The sequence below is a fragment of the Dermacentor andersoni genome, chromosome 10, assembly GCF_023375885.2.
Source record: "Dermacentor andersoni chromosome 10, qqDerAnde1_hic_scaffold, whole genome shotgun sequence".
Lineage (NCBI taxonomy): Eukaryota > Metazoa > Arthropoda > Arachnida > Ixodida > Ixodidae > Dermacentor > Dermacentor andersoni.
In genome coordinates this window covers 54,812,526-54,829,261 of record NC_092823.1, presented here as the reverse complement: position 1 = coordinate 54,829,261, position 16,736 = coordinate 54,812,526, and the positions used below count along the sequence as shown (strand labels likewise).

General features: G+C 45.6%; 1 protein-coding gene across 1 annotated transcript in view; it reads right to left on the bottom strand.

Annotated features, from left to right (window-relative positions):
- Positions 1 to 11,332, bottom strand: part of LOC126543439 (anoctamin-4-like) — a 37,668-nt gene extending 26,336 nt beyond the window's left edge. Inside the window, exons 1-4 of the mRNA XM_055077977.2 lie at positions 11,277 to 11,332; positions 10,284 to 10,366; positions 8,932 to 8,994; positions 2,167 to 2,241 (exon numbers count right to left, since the gene is read on the bottom strand). Of these exons, the coding sequence (XP_054933952.2) occupies positions 2,167 to 2,241; positions 8,932 to 8,994; positions 10,284 to 10,366; positions 11,277 to 11,289 (234 nt within the window). The 5' untranslated portion in view covers positions 11,290 to 11,332. The remainder of the gene's footprint in view (positions 1 to 2,166; positions 2,242 to 8,931; positions 8,995 to 10,283; positions 10,367 to 11,276) is intronic.
- Positions 11,333 to 16,736: the final 5,404 nt, after the last annotated feature.

The following is a 16,736-nucleotide window of genomic DNA, read 5'->3' as shown; positions in this document are numbered from 1 at the left end:
GGATACCTTGCACCCTAACAACAGAGAGAGTGTTGGAAAATTCGTCTGCGTGAATGTCTGCGTGTCCCATTTTTTAATGCTAATTTCTGAAGGTTTTCGTACCTCTAGTGTACGGCTTAATGTCTGTCTTAACCGGCCCCCCCTACGTGTTTGCGGCCCCCATATTGCTAGTTTCGCCACGCAAAATTGACAAAAAAGCAATCTGTCGCATGGCGGCAGTTACAAACTAGGACATATCCGAATCCTGCGCTCTCGCACATCATATATCCGGATGTATATCCAACGGACAAATGCAAAACATGTGAATCCAGAGCCACTCTGGAGCATATATTATGGGAATGCCGAGGGATACATAATAAAGAAAACGCGGCCTCTAGCAGCAGCCTTCGCACGCGCTGGGAAGCCGCGCTGGGAAGCCCGCCTTCAAGGATCAACTATGGGCCGTTCAGCGGGCCGAGGGTGCCGCCAGGACCCAAGAACTCCTGGCCGTCACCTAGGCGGGGCCTTCGGCCCTGCCCACCAACTCGCAGGGCACACAATAAAGTTATTTGCTCCTCCTCTCGTACCTCTCAAGCACCAACACGTTCACCCTGCTTCGAGCTAATTAATCCTGGAGCGCGTGGGCTCTCGGAAGTGAAGTTTGACGAGGTACAGGGATTTGCTCCCTCAAAAGGAGTGACCAGTATGCGTTTCCTTTAGCGTTAGGGTGCATCTTATAGCCATGATACTTGCAACTTGTTATGGCGCAGATTGAAATGAACGCGCCGACATCCGGCTATGCCACGACGAGAATGCACTTGAAATATTGTCCGCGTGGTCACCTCTCAGTACTCACACAAAGATGTCGTGTTCCGCATTCTTCCTTTTGTTGTTGTTGTTGTTGCTGCTGCTGCTGCTGCTGCTGTTACTTTTTTAGGAAGCTGTTCACTTAATATCTATATTTAAAAGTTTTAATTCCATGCGAGCGCCGCAAATAATTATTCATAGCACATATTGTGCAACCCACTGAAAACTGGCGCCTAGGGCAGCATACATTAAAAAAAGCACAAACCATGCGCTTTAGCTGTGTCAATGCACTCGGGTGTCCACAGCACGGCCAGAGTGTGGGTTTACGTTCCAGTCATGTCCGCAAGCGCTAGACAACCATATGAGGTTTTGTTGACGTGTCGAATAGTCAGCCTCCTTTTCACGCCCTAAGTAGCACTGGTTGCATTTAAAGCTGCCGTAATGCATCATTTGCTGTGCTCTGGGGAAGTTGACTGCTCCATAGCGTAAATACTGTGTCGACAACGATCTGGTAAAGAAATCGAAATCCTGCAAAACCTTTCTTTTTCTCAGTGCTGCGTTAACAGGCCGCTAATGAGGAATGTTGCTTTCAGCTGCATATTAAGCAACTTACTTACCGCGACAGCAACGTGGTCACTCGTATAATCAAAGGAGGCCCGCAAATGCTCCAGACACAAGAGCAACACAGAAGCTCCCGCTCCAAATTTAACCGAACGTCAAGAGTTAGAACTTAGTCAAATAGGGCGTAGTAGACCTCCTATCGCCATTCAATTACAATGGAATCGGAGGCTGGATCTAGCAGGCTGTGAGAAACTTTCCTGTGCCGAATCGGTGCAAAAAAATTGTGACGTCACGTTTCCATTCCAACGTCGAAGTATTCGCGTGAAGTCAAGAAGTGAAATCTGCCTTTTATTCTTTTCTGATAACCAACATTCTTCCTCAAATTATAGAAAGCAGAGTTTTGAAAGAATGCACTACTGGTCGGAACTAATTTGGTGCGCCTCCTTGTTGTCCATTTCAACGTTGCTTTAAACGTTGTGGTAATAGTTATTTCACTAGTCTTCGAGCTATCAGGCTCCACAGAAATTAATGTTACGTTATTTCTTCTTAGTTTTTTTTAATTATGGGATTTTACGTGCCAAAACCACTTTCTGATTATGAGGCACGCCGTAGTGGAGGACTCCGGAAATTTCGACCACCTGGGGATCTTTAACGTGCGCCTAAATCTAACTACACGGGCGTTTTCGCATTTCGCCCCCATCGAAATGCAGCCGCCGTGGCCGAGATTCGATCCCGCGACCTCGAGCTCAGCAGCCCAACACCATAGCCACTGAGCAACCACGGCGGGTCACTCTTAGATTGTTGAACACTTGTACTAACCATCACCAAGACGACGGAGTTGGCAGCTGCAATCCGCGCCACTTTCTCCCAGGCGGGCACGTAAGGTTCGTATATCTGCGGAAAAAAAATTACCGACGATTACGTTACTTCCTAATGCGAAATTTGAGCGCAGCAAATAAGCTGTTTCACCTTTTCGATAGATTGAGGCAAAGAAATCGAGCAACACATGTATGCGCTATCACAGAATTTTTTTTTATTTTTCACACGTATTCCTTTAACAAAGACTCCACTAACAGTTCTTGACAGTCATGAAGGAAGCTTTGTGGTCGGAGAAATAGACTGATATATGTTCGACTTGGTACACCAATGCTTGATTCTCAAAGACGAGATCTATACAAGTGCCTCGCGAGGTTGTCACAGCCGTGGGACGCGTTACGAGCGAGAGGAACGGGATGTTCTCCCGCATAAGTGTTAGGAAATTGCTGTTTGTCTTTATGTCAACATTAAAGTCCCCCACTACTAACATCGGTGTGAATCGATGGACGGTTAATGCGAGTTGCAGGAAGTGCACGACGTCTTTCGTGAGTACTCCTGGATCATCTCGACGGCGGCTACGGTAAGCTTCTGCTTCGGCGGCACGCACCTCTGGATTCTGACGGCGACGGCGCTGGGCCTCTGCTCTGGCAGCTCGTTTAGCAGCAGCAGCAGCAGCAGCAGACGGAGGACTTCCATCGGTCGTCTGGCTCATGGCTCAGAAAGAACTGGCAGATAATTTCGCAGTGGCGAACGGCAGCGGCGATTTCGGCTCGGGCGGTGCACATATACAGATCCGCCGCCACCGATCTGGCTCTCTGATTGCCACCGCACAGGGCGAACGGCAGCGGCAATTTCGGCTCGGGCGGTGCACATATGCAGATCCGCCGCCACCGATCTGGCTCTCTGATTGCCACCGCACAGGGGTTGCATTGGAGGAGGAGCGAAGAAAGGAATTAAGTTCGAGCCGGCGCTTTGACAACCGGAGACTCGCAGGAAGAGGGGGGAGGGGGGCGGCGTGTACACCCAGCGGCAAACGATGGGGGCAGAAGCGCGCGCAGCAAGCGGACAACACGATAAAGGGAGGAGGGAAGAGATAGCAGCGACTGACTGATGCCGCTGACGCCGATAGTGAGTCAACCCCAGCTGCGGAGTTGGTTTCAGGGACAACGCCGCCGATGCCGACACAAACAATATGATACCCTCGCTTCCGCAGCGCTAAGAACCAGGTCTAGCCGTGGGAAGGTGGTCACGTATTCGTCGACGTGCCGGGGCCTACGTGAAATAACCGGCGCGTCGGCAACTGAAGAGCACCCTATCCGCCACACAAGAACAGGGGGGGGGGACCCTTTCCTCCTCTTTCTGCATGGCGGCGACGGTGTTCTATGCAGTCACGTTATCTTGACTCTCTAGCGGCGTCAGCGGCATCCAGCGGTATCAGTCGGTCGCTGCTAGCGCTGGGGGGATGAAAGGGGGGCGGAGCTGGTTACGAGGCCGACGACAACGCCGACGACGACGCGAAACCCAGGAACGGACGCCAAAGAGCTGCGCTCTAAAAAATTGGAGGACGCTTAAGCTTCGTCTTCAAGAGTGGAACGCGACAGCGTTCCCATCGACCCGCCAAGGGGTGTAAGACAATGCGCTACGGCGCAGGGATCACTTACGAGGCGCCCCGCATAGGACTTTGCGCCCACCTATCACACCGAGAACGTCGAGCAACGCAGCGTTCGGCGCGGCAACGAAACGTGCGCCTGAGCCAACGGAACGAACCAAAGAACTCGGTGTCTCGGAGGGGGAAACGATCTACGCCAGCCAAACGTCGTGATCGGCACGGGCAGAGAGATAGATAGATAGTAATCTAAAGAAAGGAAAGGCGCTTGATTCTGCAACCCGCGTGGGAGCACGGCGAAGCGTCGTCAGGGGAGAGGGAGTCGGGGCCGCGACGCGCCTGGCACCGCTCCGCGCACAGCCCCAATGCGCGCATGGCGCGCCACTTGTCGGGGCAGCGCCGTACATTGAGAGGAGGGGGTCTTCTGTGTTTGCCGCAAGATGGCTCTGCGTGTGCGGTAAGCGCAGAAGAAATGTAGCGGAAACGTACTTCGCTACTCGTGTAAATGCGACTTCTGTAAGTTACATGCTCATAATTACCGATATACACCGCAGTATAACTTTCTACGGCACGTTTTTAAGGCAACACCGCGTTCACTAGAAGCGCGTTTGTACCGCTTTCAAGCATCGAACTCGTGGCTCAGTGGTAGCATCTCCGTCTCACACTCCGGAGACCCTGGTTCGATTCCCACCCAGCCCATCTTAGAAGTTGCTTTTTATTTATGAAGTACCTGCCGTGATTTATCGCTCACGGCCAACGCCGCGGACGCCGACACCGACGCCGACGACACCGGCTTTTCTGCGACACGAGCTCCTTAACGCTATTGCGTTAAAAGGCCAATCGGTTCGTTTTAGAGATACTGATCGCGCTAGCCCTGTGCAAGGTAGCAACAACTGATCAAAGAAAAGTTCATATTCCATGGTGTGACCTGAAATGTTTATCAAGCCCCTTCAATTGAGACAAAGTGCGCTACGTAGGCCATAGCGGATATGTGTTTCCGCAAAGAAAGGGCTGGGCTACGGGCAAGAAGAGTAGTAAGTATTCGAAACTTTCAAATAATCCGTTGTTGTCGTAGCCGATTCGGTCCTAGGATCAAGCGGTCGGTATTCGCGAATTCGAATGTTTCTTTTTCTGAATATTTCGCATTGGCACTAGAATGTGCCACTAAAATTATACACAGTTCATGCTTGCATGTTGAATGGGCCCGATAAGCACGTAAGGAGAAACTATATTTTGCTTGAAGTTCCGGGTCTCTACCGAAGGGTAATCCGTACGCGCCCGCGGGTCTTCCTGGTGCGGTGGGCTAAACAATCGGGCCTCTGTGCTTGAGGAACCAGTGTGATGCGAGCTTGATTCCAAGCGGGAAATCTTTAAAGGACTTTTTTTAAGGAGCAGCGCCGCGAACAGCTTAGGCGCATATTTTGAGGCTGCCCTGCCTTCGATATCGAAATACACTTTTTTGTTAGACGGATACCGGCAGACCGAAAAGTGGTTGACGTAAGCGAAAAAGGCTGTTCTCGTTAATATTTCGTTAAACCTTTTCGGAGGTTGGGAACACGGGGCAAAAGGCGATAGTGCGTAGTTTGTATCTGGCTTCTCTGAGCGTTTAGATAACGTGATGGAGCGTTCAGGTGTAACACACACCCCTCCCCCTCTTTCTTTTTCTTTTTGCGGCCGCCCTTTGCCTCAGCGGCGGTTGCAAAGGAAGGTTCCGACGACACCACCACGGATGTGCTGGTTAACGGTTCTGTTTTCTACGGAACCACGCAGTAAAGCAACAAACGCTACCTAAACGTCCTCACTGCAAGAAATGCACGCTTTCGAGCACATCATTCGTCCACTAATTTAAAATAAAATTGCTTTCTAAAAGCGTTCAGCTATTCCTTAGCATCAAGCAATCATCCACACGGTTCCTGTAATATATTTTGTCGCCCCTACTCCTTAAAAGGCCCCTCGCCATATCTGGCCATTTTGAGCTCACAAGCGCGGTACATACAATGCGCGCCAGCGATCGTGTCCGCTATGCCGGCCCTACTCACCGCGGGAAGAGCTTAAATTTCGAACCAAACGCCGTTTGCCCTTCTCCGCGTGGCGCCGCACTCCCAGCCGGAGAGTCGGCGTCAATCCCACAAGTGCGCCTATGTACATGGCCGTGCTGTGAGGTCACTCACAGTGACACGTAACTTCGAAAAATATTCAAGGCAACATCAGTTGTTCAAGTTTCTGCTTCAATGAACGAATTAAAGTTTAGGCGAATAATGAAACATGGTGTACAAACCCAATGTTTGCGTGTTTTTGCTTTAGTTCGTGCCGTAGCAAGATATATGGCTTCCGTTTCGTCTGCATGTTCGCACGCCGATGGACTCGCGCTAGCAGAAAACGAAACTATGTCATTTTCTACCTTATTCCAGCGCCGGCATCATAAGCTTCCATCCTGCCAAGCCTCAGTGCTTGTGATTGTAGCACTCACTTACACCGCCAATCATACGTTCTCGTGCAGAGCGCGAAAAATCGTCCATTGCGCGGAACGAGACAAAGACGAAAGGTCGATCGCTAGTGAGACCGTCATCGGAAATGCGCCACTCTGCAAAAACACGCGAGAGAGAACAAAAAGATGGCGGTGCCCGTGACGTACTCGTTAAGCGGCTCTCCGGCTCCGGTGTGGGAGAACGCGGGGAAGGAATTTCGCTTGCGGAGGCTAGACAGAGGGAGCGGAGAGTGTGTGTTGGCGGTGACGCTCACCTCCTGAATTCACAGGTTCGCGGCAATTCGAATATTTCTGCCGTCTGCCACTAAGTAACTAATTTTTTTAAATTCTTGCGGTAGAACACACCTTAGAGGGCGCGTAACAACTTCGAGCGTTTTGCCAAGATTTGCTATGTGGCTTGGCGAGGGGCCCCTTAAAATAACAATGCTTCCAAGAACCGGCCCATATATTAGGCAATAAACCTACTTCTCTGTATTCTATATAAAATAAGATTTGGTGCAACTTGTCAGAACTTGTCTAATGTCATTGTATTACACAAAAGGTATTCGCAGTTCCGCCCGAAAGGCGAAGTACTGATTGCGATAGCAAATTAGTATATAGCTGTACGAAGTAATGATAGTAGCTTTATAAGCCGTATAAACTTGCAAACATTCGCTTACTAACTAAGTTAACAATGATAGAATATGTAAGCATGAATCGGCGGTTGTGTCTTGAAAGCGATCTGCGACGCCTTGCTGGAATGGCCAAACGCTCTCCACCTTTTTTTTCTCGAAAGCCTCGCAAGATAGCGCCACCCGCTCGACCGGGAGAGTGGTCCGGCCACAGCTTTAACGTCGCAGCTTCAAACCAAAAAAAAAAAAAAAAATATGAGGACGTCTAAGCTTCACCTTTGAGTGGAACGCGACAGCATTCAAAGATCCCAGACTTCTCGCGCTTCCCGGCAGCTGCAGCGTATGTAACCGTAACGTTTACGGCGAGACGCTGGCGGCAAACGCTGCGCACGAAAGTGAGCTTTCTGGTAGAAACGCGGCCTCTTCCGTGGGCCGCGGTGGGGCGGACGCGAGTACCATCTGGAGGTGTGGCAAAGAACCGGGCGCGCCACTTTATGGCCTTTGAGATTTGCAGGCGCCATCGCGCGCAAGTCTCGGAGGTCACGGCTGCTCTATGAATTTTAGAAACGCTGGAAAATGGGTTTGTGTTTGAGTTTCCGCGTAACAGAAGAATGTTTTCTCGTATATGCAAATTACAGTCCCACGCTATCATGTCTGCAGGTTGTGTACAAGTCATACTTTCCGACTGTTCTGGCATATTTTACTTTGAGACATTCAATTAGTTCAGTAACTTCTTTGCGCTACATGGAGGACCTGCGTGGATGGACATGCTGGATAGTCGACGCTGAATGCAAGACGCCGGAATTTCTACAACACGGGGCCCTTTACACTTTCGCGTTAAAATCATATTGTTTTACGTGCCAAAATCGCGATCTGATTAAGAACCACGCCGTAGTAGGGGACTCCGGAATTATTTGGACCACCAAGTGCTCTGTAACGCGCACCTAAATCTAAGTACACGTGTGTTTTGCACGGTGCATCTTTACTGAATGGGACAATACATGCAAAGTTATATACGTGTTTGTGTGCGGATAAAGTACGGCCTCTCCTAAAAATTATTTACAAAAGACCTCGATAGTCTTATATGCGGGCAACCTTCTTAACGGGTCAGTCATTCGTGGGCAATGCTTTACAGTGTGGTCTAATTACCGGCAACTGAAGTTCGTTATGCAACAACTCGGAATAAACAGCCTCGCTTTTAATGCGGCTGTCATTCTACAAGGTCACACACTGTCTGTTACCTTTCAAAGTGACAGCTTTCTTTATCACCTCGTGCACTTTGGATGGAAGTCGACCGATTTCGCACTATCGAAACAGGTAGCATTATGTATTAAGGTAGCGATTTGGGCCTGTTGATATGCCATAATTAGGTACAGTGTCACGCATAAAGAACAAGGACACAAGAAACAACGATCGGACACACATGCGCCTTGCGTGTCCCATCGTTCTTTCTTGTATCCCTGGTCCTTTGTGCGCAGCAGTGCCCATAGCAGTAAGATAGTCGAATTGGGTCACTAAGTATGCACTGGCTGTGTCATTGTTTTGCAGACATGGGCCATGGAGTACGTGCCAGGATAGAAAATTCGCACAAGCCACAATCGCACAGCCGAGAAAATCCACGCCAGTATAAGTCGTAAAATTTCGCTTTTGCATCGCACCTAATGTCACAGACGCGCCAGTGCAAAGCGACTTCTAAGCTCCGTAGCTTATCTATAGTAATAGAGGTGTCACAGCCTTGAAACCTTTAGGAGAAGTGGGGAGTACTGAACTGCTGAAAACACAAATCCGGCCCACTTAAGACCAGTCATTTGAAAACAGTAGTGAATAAGCTGCGTAATTCTTTGCAGTAGTCAATAAGCTGCGCTTATTCTGGTTGGACCAAATGAGGTCTGCCAGTACCGCGCAAACAAGAATTTGGGTAAATATTAATGTAAGGCGTGGTAGGAGCCTCCATGTATAAACATTCAGGGACATTTCGCTCTTGCTAATGCCCTTTTGCCCAAAGGTAGTAACACAGTGGTTTTTGTCATGTCATGCCTCTCTTCCTTTGACAAGGTTCTTACCATAGTCACCGGATTCAGCTTGTATAACGTCGCTTTGGCCTCGTACTGCGGGTACACAACGTCCTGCGAAAGGAAACTTATGGTAAAGGAGAGTTCCAAGTGCTTCTACGTCAGTGCTCTGAAAGGCAAAAGTACTTTACATGAGTACTTCTACGCGAATTGGGGAGCAAACGCGGTAGCTCCACGGAAGGTTAAGGGGAAACGTGCACATTTTGGCAGGCCATGCACTGCGTCCATCTAACTCAGTAGTGTTCGAATGAAACAACGTAGCGGACGCCACAGTAAGGGAAAGGCAGTGTGGGGCAGCATAACCTCAGATAAAGTGATCAGACGAGGAAATTTGCATGCATACACACACATGCACACACACACACAAACTCGTATGCATACAAGCTGGCGCAAAACAAGGCTCCATGGACATAGCATAAAGATGTGTTTGTCTTGCGAGTGGGCCTAAACTGTGATGAATATGACGATGTTACTTAAGAACAAGCCCCTATTCGGGTTAATATGCCTCAACAATTAGGTCTGTAAATACGCGCGCTGGGTAACCTCGTTAGGGATAGTCCTATATATTCTTCAGTATTGTTCCATTTTTCAGTATGCTGTTGATCTAAAACTTATTTTCACGCAATTTTTTTGTCTTCAGAATTTTAAGAAAGTATACAGTGGCAAAATAGATTAAAGATTTCGAACTGTTTAGTGAGTTTTGTGAAGTTGACCGAATGTGGATACCGTACGAAAACTCACCATTTGAGCATCAGATATAAGAGCATCAAGTAATTCTTGTCTAGCAGGCTTGAAAAGCACGAATCCGACCACTTGAAACATAACTATGTTGCAAAACATTGTGACAAACAATGTGAAAGGCAATGAAACAAGTTAAGCCGCTGTATACAACGACATGTGACACTGAGCAAAAACACGCAACCGTCTGCTTTGCCACTCGTTTTATTAAAATATCTTGCAAAAATGGTATTCGTGTTTGCAGCACAACTCCAAACCGAAGTGTTTCAAGATATAGGCGGCACATTTGAAATACATTTAACTTCATCAATGCTTTGGCTGTAGACGCAATTGTGAACACAGCGCCTGAAAAAGTTGAGGCAGGAAGGTCTATGCTGCAAGTATAGAGGGGTCACAACACCTACGAACAGTCTATGTATGAACCTACAATGCGATGATTGACGCGATGCCGAGGGTGTAAGTTAAGGTGCGTAAAGTGGATATTTTTGTGACAAGAGAAAGAAAGTTGTCAAATGACATTGGTCATACTTTTCTTTTATTATGTTAAACTTGACTTGCTCTGCATATTCGAGAAAAATGATGTGCACTGGCACTGTAGTTCTCACCGTGAGCGTGTCGACGTCATTCAGGTTCCACTCCAATGCCAAAACGCATTGACGACGCTTCCAGAGCTCCATGAAGATAGTTGCTGCGAACATTACAAATACGATGAGAAAGGTTAATATTTTTGTTTCCCTTGAACGCTTTCTACAGAATGCGCACCATGCTGGCAGAGGCTGTAAACTGTCTCTATTTTTGGTGGTATTGTGTGTAAGCACTGTCACGCTTTAATGATGGTGATGGAAAAGATGGTTTAGCGAACGATAACGAGTGGGCTAGCATTCGAGAAGATTCGTATACATATGGCGCATTTCGTCTACCTGCGTTTGTTGTCGATTTGCCAGCTCTATGTTCGGCTTTTTGGAATGCGTAATTATTGCCCTATATGTGATAGTAGTGCATATGTGCTAGAGCCGGCATGTGCTCCACTATCTAAGCACCTATAGTGAACACAACCCATGCAAGTACTGACAGTTGTTGTGAGCCCCAGGTACTCATTATGTCAAATAACAATACACAGTCATTACTGCAACGAGTATTCGTCGCCGCACAAAACTAGCGACTATATTTGGCAATGGCACGAAGCATTTAGATTAATTGCATAATGACTTTCAGTCACGACATTCTTGAGGCCTGCTTTATTTCATAAGTGCAATTCATGCGACAATTTAGGCGCCGGTTGGTTGGGAAAAAAAAACCTTTCCATTTCTGTTGCTTTAAGAAGGCATCCATCTGTAACTATTTAGTGACATAGCACTGTCGCGGTCGCAAATAATAATAAATATTAATAATTATGATAGTAAAAGTACTCAGCTTTGCGTAGTTAGCACCAAAAAATAAAGAAGCCCTGCATCTTTTCACACGTCCAAATGATATGAATTGTGGCAGGAGCATTCTGAAATCCTCTGACTGTATTATTTCATCCTGATATCTCTACACATATAACCAACAACCGTACTACTGGGAGCAGAAAAGAAAGCCTAAATAGTCGTACTTACCCCACAAGGCCATAAATATTGCAAAGCCCACTGTGGCTCCATTGTCGACAACATAGATTATCTGCAATAGAAATATGACAGTGTGCCTGAACAGTTTAGCTTGAAGATTCCTGCGTCCGTTACTTTTTTATAGTTCCTTGTGTACGCGTTTTCACATTTGCTCAACGATTCGTCTCTGCAACACACATTCACCACGCTACGTCGGAAGCACAGAAGCGCGCCATAATATAAGCGCGAAAGATTCTTTGACCATTTTATATTTGAGTGCACGAATTCAAAGTATCATTCTTTTTCAATTTCGTCAAACAATACAAATGTATCGCAGGAAAATGGTAACTTGTCTCCGTCAGGGCCTTGACGAAGCCAGGCTTCTACGTCAAAGCTTTTTGTTACCGGGTTTAAGCTTTCTTAGTAGTAATTCGTTACTGAATCAGAATCAGAATCAGAATCAGTTTTATTCATGACAAAATGAGGATAATTACAACATATGTATATACAGAAGGAGGTCCCGTAGTTAGAAACTGAAATGGGACCAAAAATAAATAAAGGAAAAAATAAATCAAAATAAATAAAGGAAAAAAACAGGAAGGGACTTATTGCTGACTGTACTGCAACTGTCTAGTGCTGCCTGCTAACATCTGAATGGTGGTGAGCAATGGAGAGATGGAATAAGGGGAGTAAAAGAACCGGGTGAGAAGATAACAGAGAGGATTGAGTAAAAGAAGGAACCTGTTCCCTTATATGGAATAGCGCGATTAGGTAAAAGCTTATCCATAGTTCGCCTGAAGAGCTACTTCCTCAAAGGATCTTGTCAACCGGCATCGCAAATACACACTGTAAAGTTTTCTTCGAAGATTTTCAATCAGTTAGAACTTTTTTTGTTAGCACAACAACAAAACATTGTGAACACACACACATACAGAGCGTAGCATGAGGGCATTCGTACTGAGTTAATGCACGGCTTCATGAAGTCACGCCTCTACACACTTGCCACTTGGAATGATTGTAACAAACTATTAATCGGCCGCACGCTTTCCTTCTTTTTTGAGAGAGGGATACTTGCCCTGCGAATTGTGCATTTGTTGTACAGGTAATCGTAAGGGCAGGTTTTGTTGCAGGCTGGGCACAGGATGAAGTCGCCGGCGATGCTGCGGTCGCAGACCTCAGTACTGCAAAGTATTTAGAAGAGTCACGGGCTCGGTTTGTAAGCAAGCTTTCAGAAAAAGGATGATATACTGCAGAAACACTTGTTGTTGGGCTAGTTTGTGTTTGCTTACGTTTACGATATACGTTTTAGCTCACCCGAAATGCATAATCCATAGTTTCATTAAGGCTTTATTACGTGGTGTTCATCAGAGACACGAACGGCTGCTGTTGGCACTTGTGAAAACTGGCGATTATTTGTTTCAAATACAGTTGCTTATTCAGCGGTCATCTTTAAGCAAATCTGTGGTGTAAGTTTGGTCACAAGAGAACTATAATACATGCTGCTTCAACCACTTTTTTTGTAGTCTTTAGCACAACCGGCTCCTTCTGAGAATTTATCTCAGGCCCAAGACCGGTACCGCCTTTTGAAGTACATGTAAAACGCTGAAATGCTTTTATGGTATACCCTGGGCCACTTTTAATGAAATATGTGGCATTTAAGATAAAAGGTTACAATCAAGTGACTGCCAGAAACGCAATGTTTATTTAGGGCCTGAATGTTACTACAAAAATTACTGAAAATTGGTAAAAGAAAAAAAAGGAAACAGGTGCACGAAGTTTGCAAATCCGTAACTCTGCATGAGTAAAACATATCGAAGTTCCGCAAACTGCATCCGTTAGAACATACAAAGCAGACAAATTTCATGCAATAATTTATATATTACGTAAATTTCTAACAATGTTTGCCAGGGTTCTGCTAAAGATCTAGCCACATATTAGTGGTTTACTTAAGAGGCATGCATAATATATCCATTTTTTCTACTATAGATGGGCTAAAAATGGAATTTACCGAATTGCAATTTAATTAACTTCGCTGAGGTACAGTTTGTTAACTTGATAGTATTTATTCCTGAAGATTTGCAATTTTCGACAATATTTCTGTTAGAAATTGACGGCCTAAATAAAAAATCAACTTGCAACAGTCCTTAAGTCTAAACTTAATCTTTCAAATGCAATAAAAATAATCAAATTTGGTGCAGTCGTCGCCGACTAAAACGATTTATTCTTTTCAGTGTATTTAGATAGCAGCTCCTGAGCTAAAACTTGCTCTTGGTTTTGGCACGTAAAACACCATAATTTAAAACTTCCTCTTAAGGCGATTTGGAAATTTCGCCCACAGAAGTGATCAAGAAGTATATTTACGAATAACTTTTACGTTATATCTGTTCGTAAGAGGAAATTCCAGCCAATTATGATGCTGGACATATTATACCAAACCATGTCAGCTAAGAAATAGTGAATTGTACTCAAGCACAAAAAATCTTTGAGAATTCATCCCCAAGGGACAAGAAATTATTTTTTAGCTTTACTAACTTACTACCCTACCCTATACGCACCGAACCTGCACTATGGTCAACGCTTAAAGAAAATACTAAGCGTCCTCCGCTATCGGTTACAGCTGAGATAAAATGCGCAGCTTCAGAGGAATGCTTTTTTAATGCGCTAGCATTCTTACAGTACTTCACCCACTTTCCAGGGGTCATGTGCCTATCTATGCCTGTAGGTATGTATGTATCTATGAATGTTTCTTTGTATTTAACCGGTTTTCCCGCCTACCGTCGTCACTGGAAAGTCAGTGGTCGAATGGGTAGCACATGGACATGCTGTGCTCCGACCCATAGTGCACCTAACATACTAAAGCACGCTGCTTCGTCGCTCAGACAGCCAGGCTTTTCCAAATAAACCCGATCACTAGCAACAAAATGTTGCTTAGATCTGGCCGTTTGGGCAATGGGTATTGTTTGGCACTATTCATGGACGCAGAGTCTGCATGTGTCGACTCACCGGATTTAATATGAAAGGGTTTCATTGCAACATACTTTACACGAACCCGCTGTGGTTGCTCAGTGGCTATGGTGTTGGGCTGCTGAGCACGAGGTCGCGGGATCGGATCCCCGCCACAGCGGCCGCATTTCGATGGGGGCTAAATGCGAAAACCCCCACGTACTTAGATTTATGTGCACGTTAAAGAACCCCAGCTGGTCTAAATTTCCGGAGTCCGCCACTACAGTGTGCCTCATAATCAGAAAGTGGCTTTGGCACGTAAAACCCCATAATTTATTTTAAATACTTTATACGATAGCTGCGCCCTCTGCGACGACCATTCGAACTAAAGAAAAGGCGCCCTTCATTCGCCCCGCCATTGCCACATACGGCACACCGTTCTGAATTATTTCAAAATATATACTGATAGGAATTGGCGAACAGAGATGCCTTTCCAAGCATTATTTAATGAAGCATGACCTCACATGTTCTTAAGAGCCTTGAGCTTTCGAACGAACTGCTTTGTTAATTGTTCCCAATGCTACGTTTGTGATTTTAATAATAACTACACATATTGCTCGCATTTTCTTTCTTGAAAACATTGATAACGAGCATGCCGCTCCTGACATAAATTTGCCTGGTGCTGAGCGCCAAGATAGACACGCAAGATAGATAACGATCATCGTTTAAGGACACGACAAACCCCAAAGTGTTCAGAATTTTGTTAGAGTGTTACTACTACTACTACTACTACTACTACTACTACTACTACTACTACTACTACTACTACTACTACTACTACTACTACTACTACTACTAGCACAAACCATACTACACTGCAAACCATGCAATCTGTCACGTTCTATTCCCACCTTCCACCCATGCTTACGTCGGCGTGTTCGTGGTCATTCCGAGGACGCCGACGAGTGTGGTCAGTAGTCCTAGTGCCGCTGGGAGGAATAGCATGGACGTGTAGAAGCCTAGCCAGGCAAAATAAAGGCCGGTCTTCTCGCCGAAATATCGTCTGCGAGACAATATTCCGACAACAATGACTGAGAGGGGCATCTCTTTGTATAAAGGAGTAAGCACCGCAGAATATAAGGCATTCGCAGTTGATCGTTAAGAATTATAGTATCGCTCAGCCTAATTATTGAATGTAATATAATAATATTGAAAGCTGCAGCGTTTTACTGGCGAAAAGCGCTAAATATATCGAGTCGTTCCGGGTACGACTTTGGAGAATTCGTCGTTCAGCGTGTCAACACGGTAGTAGAGCACATGAAAAAAATTTAAAAAAAAATAGGACGGAGCACGATGTCATGCATTCAGCCATCGCTAGGCAGCATCTTCTCATGACGTCGCTCTGTTCTTGATTTCACGTACGAAATCATGTCAAACGCGCTTATCGCGCGTTGAATTCTGGAAAGAAACGCTGTACGTGTAGCACGCGACCTAGTTCGTGGTAGGTTTCAGTGCGATAACATGATCTTGGATTGTAGCGCGAAGTGACACGGACAGAGACTAGATCCAGACAGGCCGAGCGCTAACTCCCAACCAATTTTTTTTAATTAAAAGTAACAACATATATATAGGTGATTGCAAATACCGCAGCATATGAACATGACATGGTCTAAAGCATCAGTTAAACATATCAAGAGGTAATGAAGCCGAAAACCAAACAACAAAAAGACACTACTTGAGACTAGCACACTTGCTGTGAACATACTGAAACTCGTATTCTAACAGAGACAATGATGCGTGGCTGACGCAAGTCTCTCCTAACCTTTTGATGTGAAATGCCTCGATTATTTCCCGTGTGGTTTGGGATTTGTGTCTTGAAAAAATTTTTGTGTCTTCAAACGAAGGTTTAGAACGGCAATTGAAACAATGCGACGCTAGATGTGAGGCATTAGGGTTGTTAAGTGATTGTTTGTGTTCTTTTAGTGTAATATTAATACACCTACCACTCTGTCCAATGTACGTTTTCTAGTACTTAAGTTGAATCTGATAAACTACTAATGTTACAAGGCCCAAAAGTGGACACATGTCTAACGCCGCAATAATTTTTTTCTTTTTTTTTGGCACCCTGTTCAAGTTTCCTGTTTATCATAGGGCACATGATAGACAATTTGCGGGCGGCCGAGAAAACTGTACTGACGTCATATCTATTGGCCACGTTCCGTAAACCATGTCGACTTTGTTCATAGTTGGTTTTTGATGTTTATGTGGCTTTTTTGTTCAGAAACATGGTTGAGGGAGCTGCAATACAGACACGGAAGCGCGCACTGATGTCATTTCTATATATTTCATGGATATTATTACTCCGAGCTCAAAAAAAAAGAACAGCCAAGAAAATTCTGACCATAAGGAATCAATTTCATTTGTGTGCTTATGAGCGGGCTCTACAACTTCTCAAATGTAATTCATGCGCTAAAATGAATACTGAAAATTTTGCATAATTAAACGTAACTAATCACGCTTCAATGAGCA